General features: G+C 38.3%; 1 protein-coding gene across 1 annotated transcript in view; it reads left to right on the top strand.

Annotated features, from left to right (window-relative positions):
- ints2 (integrator complex subunit 2) overlaps nt 1–17699 on the top strand; it is a 40163-nt gene extending 22464 nt beyond the window's left edge. Inside the window, exons 16-25 of the mRNA XM_041802153.1 lie at nt 356–460; nt 2053–2217; nt 3177–3378; nt 7720–7845; nt 8370–8571; nt 10540–10821; nt 11438–11545; nt 11696–11801; nt 14940–15116; nt 17001–17699. Of these exons, the coding sequence (XP_041658087.1) occupies nt 356–460; nt 2053–2217; nt 3177–3378; nt 7720–7845; nt 8370–8571; nt 10540–10821; nt 11438–11545; nt 11696–11801; nt 14940–15116; nt 17001–17182 (1655 nt within the window). The 3' untranslated portion in view covers nt 17183–17699. The remainder of the gene's footprint in view (nt 1–355; nt 461–2052; nt 2218–3176; nt 3379–7719; nt 7846–8369; nt 8572–10539; nt 10822–11437; nt 11546–11695; nt 11802–14939; nt 15117–17000) is intronic.
- Nucleotides 17700–18047: the final 348 nt, after the last annotated feature.

The following is an 18047-nucleotide window of genomic DNA, read 5'->3' as shown; positions in this document are numbered from 1 at the left end:
AGCATTAGCAGTTAGCCTAGTCAGTGTTTATTTTCTCCCATGACGAGCTCTCCTCTTGCCCTTCATTAGGCCAGATTTATGTGAGAGTTTATGCCCATCTCTTTAATTGCTCTGTTTACCCAAGTGCTCCCGCAGCCTTCAAGGAAGGAGTAATGAAGCCCATCAGCAGTGGTAATGAACCCACGTCAATGAAAAATCACCTCCGCTCCTCTAAAACATCGGCACAGCGGCTCTGGCGTCCTTAAAAAACACTCATGCTCTGTCTTGTCCTTTTTTTACTTAATGTTCTCACCCTCTCTATGTCCTGTCTTATTGTGTTTTTGCTTCATTCATTCCTTTGTCTCTTTTTTTAAAGCCCTCATGCAGAGGAAGCCTAAGTCCTACTCAGCTGCTCTGATGGACCAGATCCCCATTAAATACTTGGTTACTCAAGCCCAGGGACTGCAGCAGGAGCTAGGAGGTGAGTTATGGACTGAATGTCTGGTTACATCTCTACATCTAAATTTGACCACAGTACAATGAAAATGTATACTTGGTATCAATCTCACTGGATTGTCTTTATATTCCTTATCACTTTTTTAGCAAATGTCATCTCTCTATCAAAAGTTCCTTTTCTGTTTGTCTGTGTTTTTAACTGATAAATAATTTTGGACTAGTTCTGGTCAGTTATTTAAATATGTATGTACTGAATAATATCATAAGGCAAGAGACTCAGTGGTTTTGAATTTTGCCATTCAGCACTGATTTTTTTTTAAATTCACGATAGAACGAAAAGGTCATAAAACAAGTCTGAAAATGTTCTTTCACAGCAAACTGAATATTTATAACAATCAGCATAATCAGTACAAGTCTAATCCTCTCCATTCAAAGAAGTCAGCGTCACTAAATAAATCATCAGCCAGTATTTCCTTGAGACTTTTTGCTGAGCTGGTACTAAATCTACGATGACTTAAATGCTATGTCTGGTTGAATGATATAACTAGTTAGTGACTTGAAATGTTAAGATAGTAGACGGCCTGAAATGTTATACTACCTGGTCAGCAGTCATCTTGGGTCCCAGTTAAAAAATGAAATGTATAAGATAGTGGTGTAAAAATAAACCAATCTTAAAAGGATTTTTCAGTATTTTTTTGGTTGGATTATATGAATTATTTGGAGATAGAAGTACCATAACCCTTCAGATTTTTCAGTGGGCATTGCCCCTACAAACGAGACACTCGTGAGGAAGCTGGGCCATATAGCACCACAGACAGAACATTTTGCATAAAAATGGGCCACAAAACAATTCTTGCTCAGTTGCACACAGTATCAAATATTTTTTAATCATTTTATTTTTCACCCAGAAAGCATCTGTGGTTGGCACTATTTTGCAATGCGAGCTTCGGCTACCAGCTACATACTCTTCCACCGCAGCATATCTGAACCCGTTTGCATCTGCAGGTTTCGTCAGAGGAAAAAAACACCAAATCTAGCTCAAACTAGTTATTTCAGCCTTGTTTTATTCTTCAACAGCTGACTGATGCAGGTTGCAGGACTTGGGTAAAGTCCTAGAGCGGTAGAAAAAATAGAAAGATATTTACAGATTCGGCCACCTCAGGCGAGTTTGTCAATAAAACCAGTTGATGCAGAATTTATCTCATGTTGAGTAGATACTACATTTCCCAGTTTAGAAAAATTACAGATATTTGTAGTAGTTTTTACAACTACTAATAACCTGTGATTCAGGCAAAAACATTCTCTATGTTAATGAATCAGCAGTGAATTAAATCATAATGGTTGTAATTCATCAGTGAATTGCAATGTGAATGGAATCGTCATGAGAAGAAGAACTTTACACTGCTAATATAAGATGATATAGATGTCTTGTTATGCTCTTCAGAAGATAGGTTTGAGCAAATACAGCCTTAAAGAACATTAAATCAACAAGATCTGTGATTTTGTGGGTAGTAGACACACTCTTATAAAATAAAATTAACACACTCTGTAAGACAGTATCTTTGAATGGATTATCAACCTCCTTGTTACCACCCTTTTGTTCCCCTTGTATCCCAGGTCTTCACTCTGCCCTTCTGAGGCTGCTGGCCACCAACTACCCCCATCTGTGTCTGGTGGAAGACTGGGTTTGTGAGGAGGAGGTGACTGGTACCCTGCCCCTACTGAGGAAGATGATGCTGCCCAGCAACACCTGCAGATACACCCAGAGCCAGCTCCACCAGGGTGAGGAAGATGGGAATGAGGGCACAAAGGCTTATAGGTCCTAGCTAAGATGAATTAGCTTTGAAAAAAAATCCAGGGTTCAAGAAAATGTGAGAACTGTAGTATTTGTTATAATCTTGTAAGATGAAATAAGATAGATTTGTTTAAAGGGTTAACTTGTGTTGTTTGAATAGAAATGAGCCAGTGTGTGGAAGTAAGGCAGCATCAGTGGTACTTATCTAGAAGCAATGTTTGTGTTATTATGGCAGCAGTGTTATCAGTCTGAAGTGGAATGAGGGAGAGATCTTAATGTTGTATAATACATTTACAGGTGTAAGCTGTTATCCAACAGAAATCTTATATCAATAGTTAATCCTTCAGGGGTTTAGAGGATTATGCTGTAATTGGCTTTTCCTTGATAAAGATCCTTGGCAAAAAAGCAGACGTGCTACAGATAATCATTTTGACACACCATTGTGAGGGTTAAAGAACTATAAATACAGCTTCTATAGATTATATTTAAAGTTTTTATTCATCTGTGCATGAATATATGGTTATAATACTTCCAGAGTGCATTCAAAGGCTTCATCTGTAAACTGTGAACTTCTTAGAAGAATCAATGCATGTATTGATACAGAAAGGGAAACTATCATAGGGGTAGAAAATTTGCTGATCTGCCTCTGGGTAAAAGATGAACAGTGAAACACTCTGTTCAATTTGTTTGGAGCTTAATCTGTTTTCATTCTGCACTTTCAACACAAATCAGCTTTCCTCTACACTTCATATGCAATATGGTTAAAGGATGCTGATACCATACTTTTATTTTACAACTATTAAGCTTAAACAAATGTGTTTTCCACATGTCAAGGCAGTTTAGCTCAAGAAAAATTCACAGTTTTTGTGGCAGTTTCAGTGCACTTTGGTCCGGTTAACACAATGGAGACTTTAAGATTAAATCAGCTGTTTCTCCCTCACCCCAGCCTTCCAGAAGTTACCCTCCAGTAGCCCCAGACTGATGCGGATCCTGGAGCATTTAACACTGCTTTCACCTGGAGACCTGATCCCTTACGCCGAGGCCCTCACAGCCAGCATGGCTCTGCTGCTGGAGCCTTCTGTGCCTCGACGAATACTGCAGACCCTGAACAAGCTGTGGATGGGACTCAACACTGTTATGCCTCGCAGGTAAATGCTGTGGACAAAGAATAGGAAACGCTACTACGCAAACATCTAGTGAGAATACAACTAAATGTTGTACAGTTTCAACACTTTTTATAGAACTTTGAGATTGTTTTATATTGATGCATGTTTTTAAATAAAGTGAACAGTGATCATAGTTAATGTGTAGGGGTACATTGAGGCTCTTAGCTCACGGAATGACAAGATGAGATGGGATTGGGGACCATGAGACTGAGATTTGAGTTTACACAATTTTTATTTTTGGTTGTCCTTTATACACTGAGAGTCACAAATACAAAGCAAAGCAGGTCCATTCATAGATGTTTAAACTGTCCTCTTGTACTGAATATGTCTGCTTACATATGGTTTTGCTTGTCTAACTCAGACTCGAGCCGTGCCTTTAACAGCTCTTTAAATCAAATCTCAATGCATTTTAGTGGTGTGTTTCACCTTTAATTTAAGACACCATGCACTCATTACTACAATTAAAATAACATTTATCAGGGTTATGAAGGCTCACCAAGGTCACGGTTTGTACCTCGGTTTTGGGGTCACAGTTCGGTAGGGGTTCAGTTCATTGATAAAAAAGGAACCCATAGGCTGAGTTTTATAATTCAAGATTTCCCTCTCTTATTATTTAACTAACATAAGCAAAATAAAAGGCAAAACAACATTAACAGCCTAATACCTCCTGATTTCAAAGAATGAAAATAAATACAACTTAAAATTCAAATTAAAGTAAGTGCACTTTAGAGCATTGAATCATATGTATGAATGATCAACGACGTGTGCTGTGACACTGTTGTTGGTAAAAAGCCAGTGTAGTGGTACTCGCAAAATCCTCACTCATGTATGTCAGTGAAGGATATATGATTGAATCAAAGTTTCAAAGTAACAAACAGCATCGCTATGAGCCGTCTCTGTGCCAGTCTCTGTGCATACACAAACAAAATAAACACTGTATTCTCCTCACGGAGAACCTGCAAAGGTATTTAGCAGCAGCATTTCGTATCACATTATGAATAACTTTCTATGCATTTGGTTCATATGTGGTTACAAGTAGTAGCGCGGGGGGGTCAGTGATTGAATGAGTCACACATCAGCTCCATTTCTTCACAGGCTGCCATGCCAACAGTTTTCAAGTTTGGTATTGTTTTCTGTCATGGCAGTGGCTGTGCTGCTTCTCTGTGGTATATTGATCTTGCAAGACAATTTTCACCTCAACCAGAAATCTTGTTGTTCAAACTCGTCACATCCCTATTTATGGGATATCAAATTTGTTTCCAAGGTGAAGAAGAAAACTTGATTAACATGCTGTGTTGATATGTGCTTTCTGCCTTAGAGCATTATAAATATACCTTGAATTAATTGGATCTCTTGGGTATTGTGGTTCAAAGTCAAGCTACAGTCCAGATAAGTAGAATATGGCATAATTTGCTCAACTGAATAAGAATATGATTAATGAAATGTTACAGAATTTATCCTAAAAAGGATAAATTCAAATACTAAAGGAAAATGTACAGATATCGAATTTGATATCTCTATCTCTTGGTTGAAATTCTATTAATCTATCTGTTCAGTAGAAGGTAAACAGTAGAACGTCACTCAGAGTTGCCCTTTCAGAGGCTGTGTAGAGTTTCTGTGAGGCTGAGTAAACGGATTAAAGGAAGAGCTGTAGCACAAGACTTGTTGCCCTTGACCCTGGGCTGCTTGCTCAACGATTACGGTGTGAATAGATCACAGGTATTGAGCTGGGCTACTCTGTCAGCCTGCTTGAACTCTCTGGACAGAAGAGGGTGACCCTCACTGGGCCCCGGGGTCCACAGGAGCACAGTTACCAGAGCTCTGAGCAGACATCCCATCGATCTCTAAGGGAGCTGTAACAAGAAGAGCTCAGGGCAGGAAAACTGAGGGAGACTCCTCCATGAGGGAGATGTAAGGGATTGATGCCTCCTCCTCTTTTTCCCACTCCCTCTAGTAGTATTGAATGATGCATAGGGCTGGACCAGAGGCTCTAAAGGATCATCTGTAGGAGGAGGGCTGGAGTGCTAAATTTCACACAGATTTACTGATTGATGCAAGCAGCAGGAAGGCAGAGAGCTCCAAGAGTACCCTGCTGTTTATAGTTTAGCTATGGGCTGATAAGATGAATGAGGAATGCTGCCACAGGCTAATTTATGTTTAACTGAAATATTGAAATCATTACACCCCCTCCTAAGGTGTGCTTAATGTTATATTTTTGAAGCATTTTGCTATAAATGAATAGTTTTTCACATATTGAAAAATGAGGTCGACAGTTAAAAGTGTGTTCCATGTAGAGTCACGTTGATATTTGCATGCTATTTCTAAAAGTTTCGTCTGCTGCCAATACTCTCACATGTTGGACACAGCAAATGTTTGACATCTGCTGTTGATATTAAGTTATTTGATGTATTCAGTTATAAATGCATCGAGAAAAACTAGGTTCTTAAATGTCCTAAAAACCTTGAAAGCAGTCTTAGAAAATGAGAGAAAAGGCAAAATGTTCTGGTAATCTTGTGCTGTTGATGATAATTACTTAAACAAATTTCGTAACAGAGTTCCACAAAATAGATGTCATTGTCATCTAAAAGGGCAAATTTTAAATTGTCATTCTGTTTGAGCAAAATTTTCTAAAGAAAAACAAAAAACAAAAACAAATAAACCTCACTAAATAAAGTGTAGAATGCAGAGTATTAAAACAAAGCAAGACAAAGAAGCAAATCTGTAAGAAGCGATTTGTCAGAAGATGAGAGGACCTCCAATGCCAAGGCCATGGTTCTCTACAGGAAAACAGTGGATTGCTCTCTGTGTGGAGAGTGTGTCTTTGCCACAAGTGAAAGAGTTCAAGTATGTCAGGGTCTTGTTCACAAGTGAGGGTAAAAGGGAGCATGAGATTGACAAGCAGATTGGTGCAGCATTGGCAGTACTGCAGGTGTTGTGATGAGGAGGGAGTTGAGGACAGCTCTCAGTTTACTGGTTTGATCTTCGTTCCAACCCTCTCACCTATGAGCCTCATGAGCTCTGGGTAATGACAGCAAGAATGAGTTTGCAGGTTCAAGCAGTCAAAATGAGGTTCCTCAGGGTGGCTGAGTTCAGCATTAGAGATTGGGTAGGAAGCTTAGACATCCAGATGGATTTTGCAGAAGAGCCACTGCTCCTTCATCTTGAAAGTAGCCAGTTGAGGTGGTTTGGGGATCTGATGAGGATGTTTCCTGGTTGCCTCCCTATGGAGGTCATCCAGACACACCCAACTGGGAGAGAACCCGGGGCAGACCCAGGACTCTCTGGAGGTATAATATATCTCATCTGGCCTGGGAACACCTCAGAATCTGCCAGGGAGAGCTGGAAAATGTCACTGGCAAGATGGATGTCTGGGTTTACTTGCTCAGCCTGCTGCCACTGCAGTCTGGCCCACTGATAAGTGGAAGAAGATGGATGGATGGATGGATGGATGGATGGATGGACTAAGGAAAAAAAAGTCTAAAATGCAAGACTACTAGTTGGTTTTAGTTTTTATATTCATCGAAAGAGCTGACTTGATTTTCTGCTTTAGTGTTTTATATTTAGTTTAAAAACACGTGAGATTCTGGGGAATCTCCACCAGATCCAACATCAGTTTTCTGTTCTTGTTTTGTTGAGCTGTTGAGGTATCAGTAGATCCCTAACTAACAGGTTAACTCTGTGATTGGATGATACGTAAGTGATACGTAAATGCAAGTTTTCAGAGAAGAAAGTGTTAGAGCCACAGCTGACACTTGTTCACATTTTACAGGATTCTGGAAATTACAAGCAGCATTGCAGTTAAGGTTTTGCCTAGTTTAATACTTTTAATGCTAGCACTGCTAGCATCTAAAAAAAGCTTTATTTGTATACTACAGTAACAAATGCTACCTTCATTTTCCTTTTTATTCATCAAATTTGTATCTTAGAATCTGCATAAAACATACATGAACTATGTCATCAGTGTGACTGGTTAGAAACTGAAGATAAATGGGGTCTTGAAATGTGTGAAGAGGGTCTTGGAAAAAGGTCTCATAAAGTATTGAATTCAGTGTCAGATTTTCACTATATACCCTTCATTATTATGGTGTACTTTGTGAATGTTTGCATTATTCTATGACCAGTTTGTCATCATTTAATAGTTTATTATTAAAGCCATAGACTTTACATCCTTTCAGTCAGACTTCCACAAAAAAGAATGAAGAAGTGAGCAGTCCTGTCATATCAGCTAAATTGTTACTGAAAATGTCATGTCTAAGCGATAGGTTCTCTTCAAGTAAATAGTATGATATAAATGGCACTGAAAGTGATGTGTCTTTTTTGCAGGTTGTGGGTGATGACTGTAAACGCCCTCCAGCCATCAGCTAAACTGCTCAGGCAGCATACGTACACTCAGAATGACCTGATGGTGGACCCTCTCATCGTGCTGCGCTGTGATCAGAGGGTGTACAGGTAACTACAGGACATATTGTTACAGACGTATATAGCACATAAAAACAGTTAAGTTAATGCTGAAGTGTTTGTGTCACACACAGGCTTATTCACACGTTTGGTGAAGTGTGTAGGCAGCATGTAAATCCCTGTGGACATAGGTTTTTGGCTGCATGTGTACAGTCTGTGAAGACATAGGCAGATAACCAGTTTAAACCATATCAACCCACACAGTTTGCTGATTATACTTTCAAAAATACAGAATGAATTTAAATATGGCTACCCCCAGAACAGTTGCCCTTAAATCTGCACTGTTTGTGCAGTGATTTAATGTTCAAATAACCAAAAGCTACTAATGCATTTTAGAAATACATACAAAGTCTTGCAAAGTGATGTATCTTTCTCTTGTATTGAGCTTTGTATCAAGTACACCAGTTAAAAGGTTTGTGCTCTCTGCTATCCTTGCCTAATTACACATGTAGACCCTTGAGCCCAGTTTTATAACCGAAGAGGACAAAAGCTCACAATTATCTTATTTTCCCCAGGTGTCCGCCTTTAATGGACATTGTGCTTCACATGCTGAATGGCTACCTGCTGGCCTCCAAAGCCTATCTTCACTGTCACTTGAAGGAGACGGCTGACTTTGATCGTCAGAGCCAGACTGTCTCAAACCTGGGTGTTGCTGGACAGCCAGATACACCTGAAGTCACCCGGGAGGAGCTGAAGAACGCCCTCCTATCTGCACAGGTATTTTAACCACTATCAGACAAACACGTACTGTTTCACATGAATACCAACATCCTACATTTTTGCAGACTCGTCTTGCATTTACACATTTACAGGCTTTAGTAAGAGAATGCGTACTTTTTAAGAAGCTTGAAATTATTATGTGAAAAATACATGAATGCTACAGAGTCGTATATTTGAGTGCTCTGAGCAAGTTCAGGTTGCTTTAATGCAGCAGCCTTCAGTTTTGGAAGGAATCAAGAAAATGATGAAGTGCTAAAGGCTGCAGCTTCTCAAGTTTCCACTTAAGGCCAGCTGTAGAAGCACCAAAAGTTGCATACACTGAAATGTAAATCTTTAAAGTAGACATAAACATGTTAATAGTAGGGGTGTAAAGCTACGTGTATTCATACCGCACCCATTCAGTATGGGCCTCTCGGTACGGTACAGACATGTACCGAACAAATACATGGAACAAGGCTCATACACAGACAGAAAACCAGAGAACAACTCACTGTCACACTGTCCTGGCAACCACACAACCACAGCCACAACCACAGCAAATGACAGCAACAGCCAGCGCATTGTAGCTGTTTGTCAGGAAGGATTGGCTAAGCTCCACCTTGTCTGTTTGGTGGTTGGAACAAAGTTTAAAACAGTGTTTTCTGTATGGCAGCCACAGTAATTTAACAGGAAGTCTGGGTGACATCTGTCAGACTTTGTCTGGTTTCTTGCTCAGTTCATGGTCATTCTACATAGACTGCAACTGAAAGTTTTAACTTTAATTTTTAATCACAAATATAATAAAACTGCATTACAAATAGTATATGAACATAACATTTCTATGAATAAAAATTAGTGTATTGCCATAGCCCCAAACATCCCATCACATTAACATTAAGCTTCTAAATACAACATTTTGCTGTACATTTAATCAAATATAAGTCAATAGAATAAATAGATGTATAAAAATATTAAAATTACACATCAGGATAACAGGCACCTAAAATATAATGGTTATAAACCTTGTTACAGGATTGTTATATTTTGCTAAAATTTTCAAATGTACTGATTTGTCATTTAGAATAATTTCTCCAAGTGTTATATTTAAAAAAGGTAAGTATTAGGAGCATAGAACACTCGACACTTTTATCTGTAAAAAATATTTGTTGAAATTGGCTTCAAATGTGCTAAAAAAGGTACCTGCTACCAAAAACTTGATAGACTTTACTAATACCCTGCGCTTTAAACAATACTTTATCCAATATTTTTATATTTGATGGAACAGAGAGGTACCATAAGTACTGAAGAATAAAAAAGATTTTCAAGTCATTTTAACCTAAAGAGAGACATCGTTGTCTCCTTGTCCCTAAAAGTTGTTTTTTTTTTTTTTTTTTTACAGCTCCAGTTGACTTGTTGATTTTTTTTCCCAAATTACCCTCAGTAATCAAACCTACATTGCATGATGTCTGTGTATTATTTACAGTGATGTTAAAGCAGTAATTCAAAGCAATTTTATTGATGATTAAAATCTGAATGGTGTTAACTAACCATGGAGGATTTTTACCTGTGAACCATGGAACTGGTAACCGTTTGGTCACTAAATTCAAGCATTGCCTTTTAACATTGTATTCTGTGTCTTGTGTATTAATTACCTGCTACACTAAACCTTGTGGATTGTTTTTTTTTTCCTCTAATGTTTTTTTATTGTACTCTAAGTACCTTGCCAGTGAGAGTAATGTTGTTGAACAACTTTTACCTGTTTTTGGTTGCTTTTAATGTTATGATTGTTAAGACCAAGAAAAACTCCTGGTGTGTGTAAACGTACGTTAACTCTGATACAATTAAGGTAACGCAAGTTCTCCCATTTCTCTAAAAGCATATGAATTGGTGCTTGTTTATTTTCTTTAGTAAAACATAAACTCAGCTATAATTTGTAATTATCAGATTTCTAAATGCTGACTTCTTGTGCTTTTTTCAATACTTCAGGACAGCGCGGCCGTCCAGATTCTACTGGAGGTGTGTCTTCCAACCTCTGAAGAGCAGCAGCTGGGGGCCAACACAGAGAGCCTGCTGAGGAGTATTAGGGACCCCTTACCAGGGAAGTCCAAACAGGGAAACCTGGGGCTGAGAGCCTCAGGGAGCACAGAGGACGCTGAGCCTGAGGGAGGCCTGCTCAGTGACCTGAGGGAGGTGCAATGTCTCATCTGCTGTCTGCTGCATCAAATGTTCATTGCCGACCCAAACATTGCCAAGTTGGTGCACTTTCAGGTAACAGAGTAGAGAAAAGTTGGTTGTTGTTTTAACAGGGCCATGAAAGGCTGGCAGTTTTATGGGGTCCGAAATATCAAAGAGGGTGTTTAATAAGGCTAAATCCATGACCAAGAGGGACATGTGTGGTTCTTGACCCTGTGGTGTTTATCACAGCCTCTTTGACATTCCTGCATGACTTCATTTTCTCACATCCCTCCAAGTTTTGCCATTAGAAAGTAATGATATCATGCAAATGCCCTTTTTGTGAGTAGTTGAGTTGATAGTGCCATATGGCTGAAAATACCTTCCAGTCAGTTTTTCAAGAAGAGCCAAGTCATGCTGACCCCATTAGTCATCACATTCTGCCATGGCTTTAGTGGTGAGTGGCTGCAGCTCTCCCAGGAGGAGCAGACAGCCATATGGTGGACTTCATCAAACCAATCCCTCCTCTTTCACACTAATCCAACCTCGTCCTCACTGCCAACACAAGCTGCTGTTTGCATTCAACACACTAGTTTAATGTAAACACACTTTAACTGCTACACCATCATTGTCTCTACCCCTTTGTTATCATTCCCAGGTTTTTATCTGAAGATTTATATTTCCTGTTCTCTCCCCTTGTCCTCTCTGTCAGGGTTACCCTCAAGCTCTGCTGCCTCTCACTGTGGCAGGCATCCCCTCCATCCATATCTGTCTGGACTTCATCCCAGAGCTACTGGCCCAGCCCCAGCTGGAGAAGCAGGTGAGCCCTCCCTACTCCCCTCTCCTTCTCTCTTCTCTCCTCTCTTATTCCTGGCCTTAGACCCTAGACATGCATTGTGTTTGTGCAGTGATATCTCTGACATTGGTATGGTTTAAAAAAAAAAAACGTTCTAAATGTTTGTCCCCACAGATCTTTGCAATCCAGCTTTTGTCATACTTGTGTACCCAGTATGCCCTGCCCAAATCACTCAGTGTGGCCAGGTTGGCCATCAGTGTCATGGGAACGCTCCTCACAGGTCAGTAAAGTGCTTGTATATCTCATATATACAGTCTCCTTCCTACCCATGCTGGTTGATTAAAAATCTGAAGTGTTGCTTCTTCAGCTGCTCATTAATGTATATTAAACCAGCAAAATGCATGGCAGAAACCTATGCATTTAGGCATGGAGCTATGGTCAAGACACTGCCAAATTTCATATCAAGCACCAGAATGGGAAAGACAAGTGATTTAAGAGACTTAAACATACCATGGCTGTTGTTGGCCTTGTCTCAGTATTTTCTAAAACATTCCATGCTCAGCCATCTCTAAGGTTTACAGAGAATGGTCTGTGAAAGAGAAAATATCCAGTAAGCAGCAGTTCTTCTGGCCAGAATGCTTTTTTGATGGCAGAGGCCAGAGGAGAATGACGAGACTGGTCCCAGCTGATAGAAGGGCAACAATAGCTCAGATTATCACTTGTTGCAGCCAAGGTATATAGAAGAGCATCTATGAAGGCACAACACGTCAAACCTTGAAGTAGATGGGGCTAAGCAACAATAGACGACAACAGATGGCACGTACGTCAGCTAAGAGCAGGAAACTGAGGCTACAATTCACACAACATCAACACAAGTGGACAGTACAAGATTGGAGAAGTGTTGCCTGGTCTGATAGTCTCAATTTCTGCTACAAATTTTGAGTGTAGGGTCAGAATTTGGCTTAAACTACATAAAAGTCAGAATAAATATGCTGTTAAACTCAGAAATTCTTCGTGTTATTGCTATAAAGTGTATAGCATCAATATAGAAATCTCTGTATTAATGTAGGACTATGGCTAACAACTGTATATCATTAGACAAATAGCTTATGACCTCAGGAATCAGAGGAAAATATTTTCCAAAATATGGAGACCCATTCTTAAGTTCATGCTTAAGTTCACCTACCGTGGAACACAGAAGACTACCACTGTTTAGCCCTATACTGGAAATGTGCTGCTTGTTCTCCCTTTCAGATGAGAAACTGCTTATTTTTTGTTCATTTATTTATTTTTATTTCAGTTAAAGTGTCTTTTTTTTGGTCTGATGTCTATGCGGGTGCTTTACACCTGCGTTGTTTGGTCTGGACTTTTGGACATTTCAGTTTGATCTGAACCTAAATGACAAGTATGAAACCTCCCCTGGACCATGGTCCAGATCAAACAGCTGGATTTTGGTCTGACAAAAAGAGGTGGTCTCATTCTGGACCAAACTGAACCACGGTCCAGTTAATGCCTAATGTGAGGCATTATTTTGAAAGGTTTGTACTTTTGTATTGATGACAGGAAATTACAGCATGAGAATCAGAAAAAGGAAATCCAACAAAATGAGATGCAGAAGCTCAGAAAAGGAGATCAAATGTCTTATTGACATTTAGTCTGACAATGTTATTAGGGGCTGAATGGCAAACCCATAAAAATACTGAAATAGTTCAACTGTTTTCCAAGAGGATGAAAGAGAGAGGACACAAGACGATGGGAGAGCATACTACCTTAAGATAAAAAAACTGTGGCAGCAGTCAGTTTTGTGAAGGTGTGCAATACTTTGTGAAAAAGTGGTGCTTCCACTAATCACACCACATTACCTTCTTTTCGAAGTCACCGTTGCCATGGCTCGCAGGATTGCATATTATCTTCTCCTTTCCTGGCGACAACAATTAAAGTTGTCTTCTACATGAACTGCCTTTTATACTGCTCTGAGTTAGCTCTGTTGGTAGTAATAAATCAATAATGTGATGGTGGAAATGACTATTTCATTCATTTTTCTCTAAATACCAGCGTTACTCAGTGTGCTGGCGTGAGACGCCGATTGGCCAACTAACCAATCAATATAAACTACAGTGACATGCAATCACATAGTTGATGACGGTATCACATAGGTTTATCATGTACAGTCTGTTTGTCTGTTTGCAAAAATTACAGTGTGAAACCAAAACCAACCAAACCAAATACAAAAGAACGGAAACACAAACCCCAGTCTAAGCCTTAGGTTTAGACACCTTTCAGGTGTAAAATCGCCCTGAGACTATATTTTCATGCATTTTTATTTTTAGTATTGCACTTTTCTTTTATTGTTGTACCATTTTCTGTTTGATCTTATGTTTACTTGTTTGCTTTTTCAAATTTATATGTGTTTAAAGTATTAAAAAAAGAAAATTAAAAAAAAATTAAACTTGCCAGATCAACAACAACAATGGCATGTTTAAAGTCACTTAAATCCACTTTCTGGCCCATTCTGATGCTTGGTTCGAACTCAAGCCGATCGTGTTGACCATGTCTACATACATCAACTCCTGCCATGTGATTGGCTGATGAGATCATTTTATAAATGAGCAGTTGAACATGTATATCTAAAACTGTGATCTGTGTGTGTAAAAATGATAACTATCAAAATGTTTGTTTTTTTCTTATAATAAATTTCCTAAACAAGCAGAAATGGGGACAACAACCACTTAGCTTTTTCTGCCAGAGGGCCACTCACTGTCATTGATGTCCTTTGGACGACATCAGATAAATGCTGATTTAGATGCTGATTCATGCAAAACTGCTTTGGCAGTGGTTCCATCACTTTTACTTATTTAGATATTTTTGTCAAAGGAGATTAGACATCTTTGGATGGTTTGATCACCATTTTTTTCTTTTTTAAAATAAATTTCAGTGCAAAAATGTAAAAAAAAAAAAAAACAACAAAAAAAACAACATCTTTATTTACACCAAGTGTATTTTAATTTTAAAGAATGGACAGTCTAGTTTTAGGATTCTCTGTAATCTGGCTCTGTTTATTACATTTATTCATATTATTTGATACATATTGGTTTAAAGTAAGAAAAAAATGTTTTTCACCATTATCCCTACTTCCTGTTGATTTTATATGTTTCCTGGGTCTCTATCATTGAATATTCTCCTATCAGACTCATTTTAGACTGTCCCTCTTAATACAGCTTTTGAACATTAAATTATGTTTGTCTTACAGTCTGTCTGGTATTGAATCCCTTTATTTGACTGCCACCATCTGGACTTTAGCTGCTAGTGCAACATCTTCTCTCCATTAAACAAGTGTACAGCGTGTACCGGACTGTTAGACACTCTGTTTACACTGCTCTGGTTTGTTCCTTAAGTACCTGTTTGTTCTTTGTTTTAGTGCTGACTCGTGCCAAGCGTTTCTCCTTCTTCATGCCCATCCTGCCGTGCCTGGTGTCCTTCTGCCAGGCCTTCCCTCCTCTATACGATGATGTGGCTGCTCTTTTGGTACAAGTGGGCCAAGTCTGTGCCTCTGATGTCTCCACCAAGGCTCGTGACATGGACCCTCTCATTGCTCGTAAGTATTGTTACTGTGGCTTTAGAACTGTGAGTTAAAAGGCAATTTAAAGATTTTTCAATTAGAAAAGAAGTAGAAATCCCTTAATTCAGATAGTTTCATAAATTTGTCTTGAAAGTCATACAGTAGATAGACACTGTAGCCTGAGTTTGGCCTCTATTCATCCCTGCATTCAGCAAAGGTCAGGATTTAGTTTGCAATTTTGATTGAAGCTGCAGCCCTTATCTTAAATACACCAAAAAAAGTCATTAACTAAGGTTAATAGCTGAAGTGTGGTGATTGATACATGATTGAACAGATTTAAATTTTAAAAAAGACAAAAGACAATTTAAAACAGTGTTTTTAATGCTTTATGGTGTTATATTTAAGCAGCACATTTGGCCCTTAGTATCAGGGTGTCCAGAGGGTCTTAAAAAGTACCAGAAGATGATAAATCAAATTTAGTGATAAATAAGGCTTTAAAAATGCAGTATCAATTTTAGCAGATATTTTGAATTTAGTCTGGCTTGAGATTAAAATGTCTTTTAGTTTTAGTCACATTTCAGTCATTTTCAAATAAAAAGTCCTTACAGTCTTTGTCTTTACTTTTAGTCACATTTATAATCATTGAACCAATTTGAGCAGCATTTTAAAATTGATACAAATGTAAAACAGTCGTGCTAATGTACTATCACTACTTTGATTTAAAATACACTGATGAAAATACATAGCTTTATAATAATAATAATGATAAAACTTGATTTGTATAGTACTTTTAAAACATGGGTTTACAAAGTTCCTTTGCATGCAGAAAAACAAAGCAATACATCAGATACCCAAAGAACATCGAGACAAATCTTAAAGTAGAAAAACCTAAACAAAATCCAAACCCAACATACACGTTACACTCAAATGTTATCAGATATCATAAGAACCCATGAGTGCCTGGCCAACACAGCAACCCAACTACAAAACCAGAGACAAAGAAGACAAGAGTTTTAAGAAGTAATACGAACCTAAAACATTAAAAGAGTAGAAATGTTAAAAGAAAAATAAAAGTAAAGGCACGAGTATGAGGAGAAAAAACATTAAAGCTATAAAAGCATCAAAAAGGTAAAAGCAAAACCAATAAGATCAGGCTAAATAGAAATTAAAGATCATGCACAGCCCAGAAAAGTGACTGATTTTTATTGTCCAACTGTCCACCCGTATTTCTCAATGAAAATAAACTTACTGTTAGTTACAGCTTTTACAACCAAAGATCTGTTTTTAGCTAGTCTTAGTTTTGTGTCCCTGATAGAGAAAAGGTAGTTGATGGATATTTTTAGCGAGTTCTTTTGCTGAAATTAACATAGTTAAAAGTATGGAGTGTAAAATTATAAGGTATTACATTTTTGGTTATTTTAATTTTTTGTTTTGTATTCATCAAAAGAGGTTTTAGTCATGAGTTTTAATCACACAGATTCTGATGAAACTGCATCAGGTCTGATGCTATCCTGCCTTTGTGGCATTTTCATGTGCTTATTTCAACTTGTAGTTTTTTTTCTGCTATATGATGTTTAATCAAAGTATCTCACTGCCTTTGAAAAGATTGGCTTTTAATTTGGCAGGGACAATAGCATCTATTATCCTGTGTGAACATAAGCCCATAGAGGGCAGGTTTTCAATAAATGAGGCTCACTCATTCAGTTTTTTCTACATGCTGACATTGTGTGCTTGAGCCTTAGATTTGGATGATTTATGTACAAAGATTTCTACAGAACAGAAGTAGCAGAAACCGCAAATAAATCTGAAGTTTCGATCAGACAGAATGATCACAATGTTAAAAAACAGATGATGAAAAGTATAGTTGAATGATGTTTAAATGATAACAGAAATAAGAAGTGTGTCGTCTTCTTGCCTCAGGTCTGCAGTATCTGAAGGAAAAACCTCAGGGCGCCGTTTCCCCAGCAGGACGGTCATCCAAGCTGACTTTACCTCAGAGGACAGCAGAGGAGCTGGGTGGAGCTGACCCTGACGTCCAGCTCTGTTACTGTGTGGAGGCCACCTTCATGGACATCATCAGCTCCACCCTCCATGGACTATAGAGTTAGATGTGACGTTATTATACAAGAAGAGGAGGGACTTGACTAAAATAAACAACTCTAAGCACTTCCTCTTAAAGACACTGACACTCCTGCAGGGGCTACACACAGAACCTGCTCATGTTTAACAGACTTGTCACATTTTTGAAGCTTTCAGACGATGAAAGGGTCAGTGTTACTCCTTCTGTGTACATAACAACATGCTGTACTGAACATGTAACGTGGTCTATTCAGTTTGAATTTCAGTCAATTACAGACCACTATCAGGCTCTTTTTCTCACGCCCTGTAAATGAACTATGATTTTGGATTTATTTAGTAAATGTTTGTGTTCTGTCAGTTTATAGAAAGTAAAATATTGAAAATGTTAAGTGGGTCCATTTCCTGACCTCGAGGCATATTTTTCTAAGATCTTATTGTTGTGACCTTTTCCTCTGCAACTGGAAGAAAGAAAATGTTGCCTTGAAATAAATGTAGAGCTTTTGTACTGTACTTGTTTGTAATAAAACAAAAAAACATGAATGTGAATGATTAATATGACTGTATGTTGGACTGATGGGAGGATTTGGTCATGAGTGACAAAGTCATTTGTTTAGATGTGTTTAGTGGCTACAGTAGAAAAATATGATAGACTAGAATTGAAGGGAAGACTCAGCAGTTCCCTCTTAAAAAGAGCAGAGAAGAGAGAGCAGCAATTGTCTCTTAGAATTATTAACCAAATTAAGACTAAACAAGTGGACAGGGCCTCTTGGGTTAAAAAGTGGAGAAGATACAGAGAAACGCATGATAGTTGTCATGCAGTAATATCAGTCGAGTATAGTTAGAGTAACTTTATAAATATGAACTTGCTTCACACAATGTTGGTGTAAC

Source organism: Cheilinus undulatus, linkage group 12, assembly GCF_018320785.1.
Source record: "Cheilinus undulatus linkage group 12, ASM1832078v1, whole genome shotgun sequence".
In the NCBI taxonomy this organism is placed as follows: Eukaryota; Metazoa; Chordata; class Actinopteri; order Labriformes; family Labridae; genus Cheilinus; species Cheilinus undulatus.
Note: the sequence above shows the minus strand (reverse complement) of the source record. Positions and strands in the feature narration are given on the sequence as shown.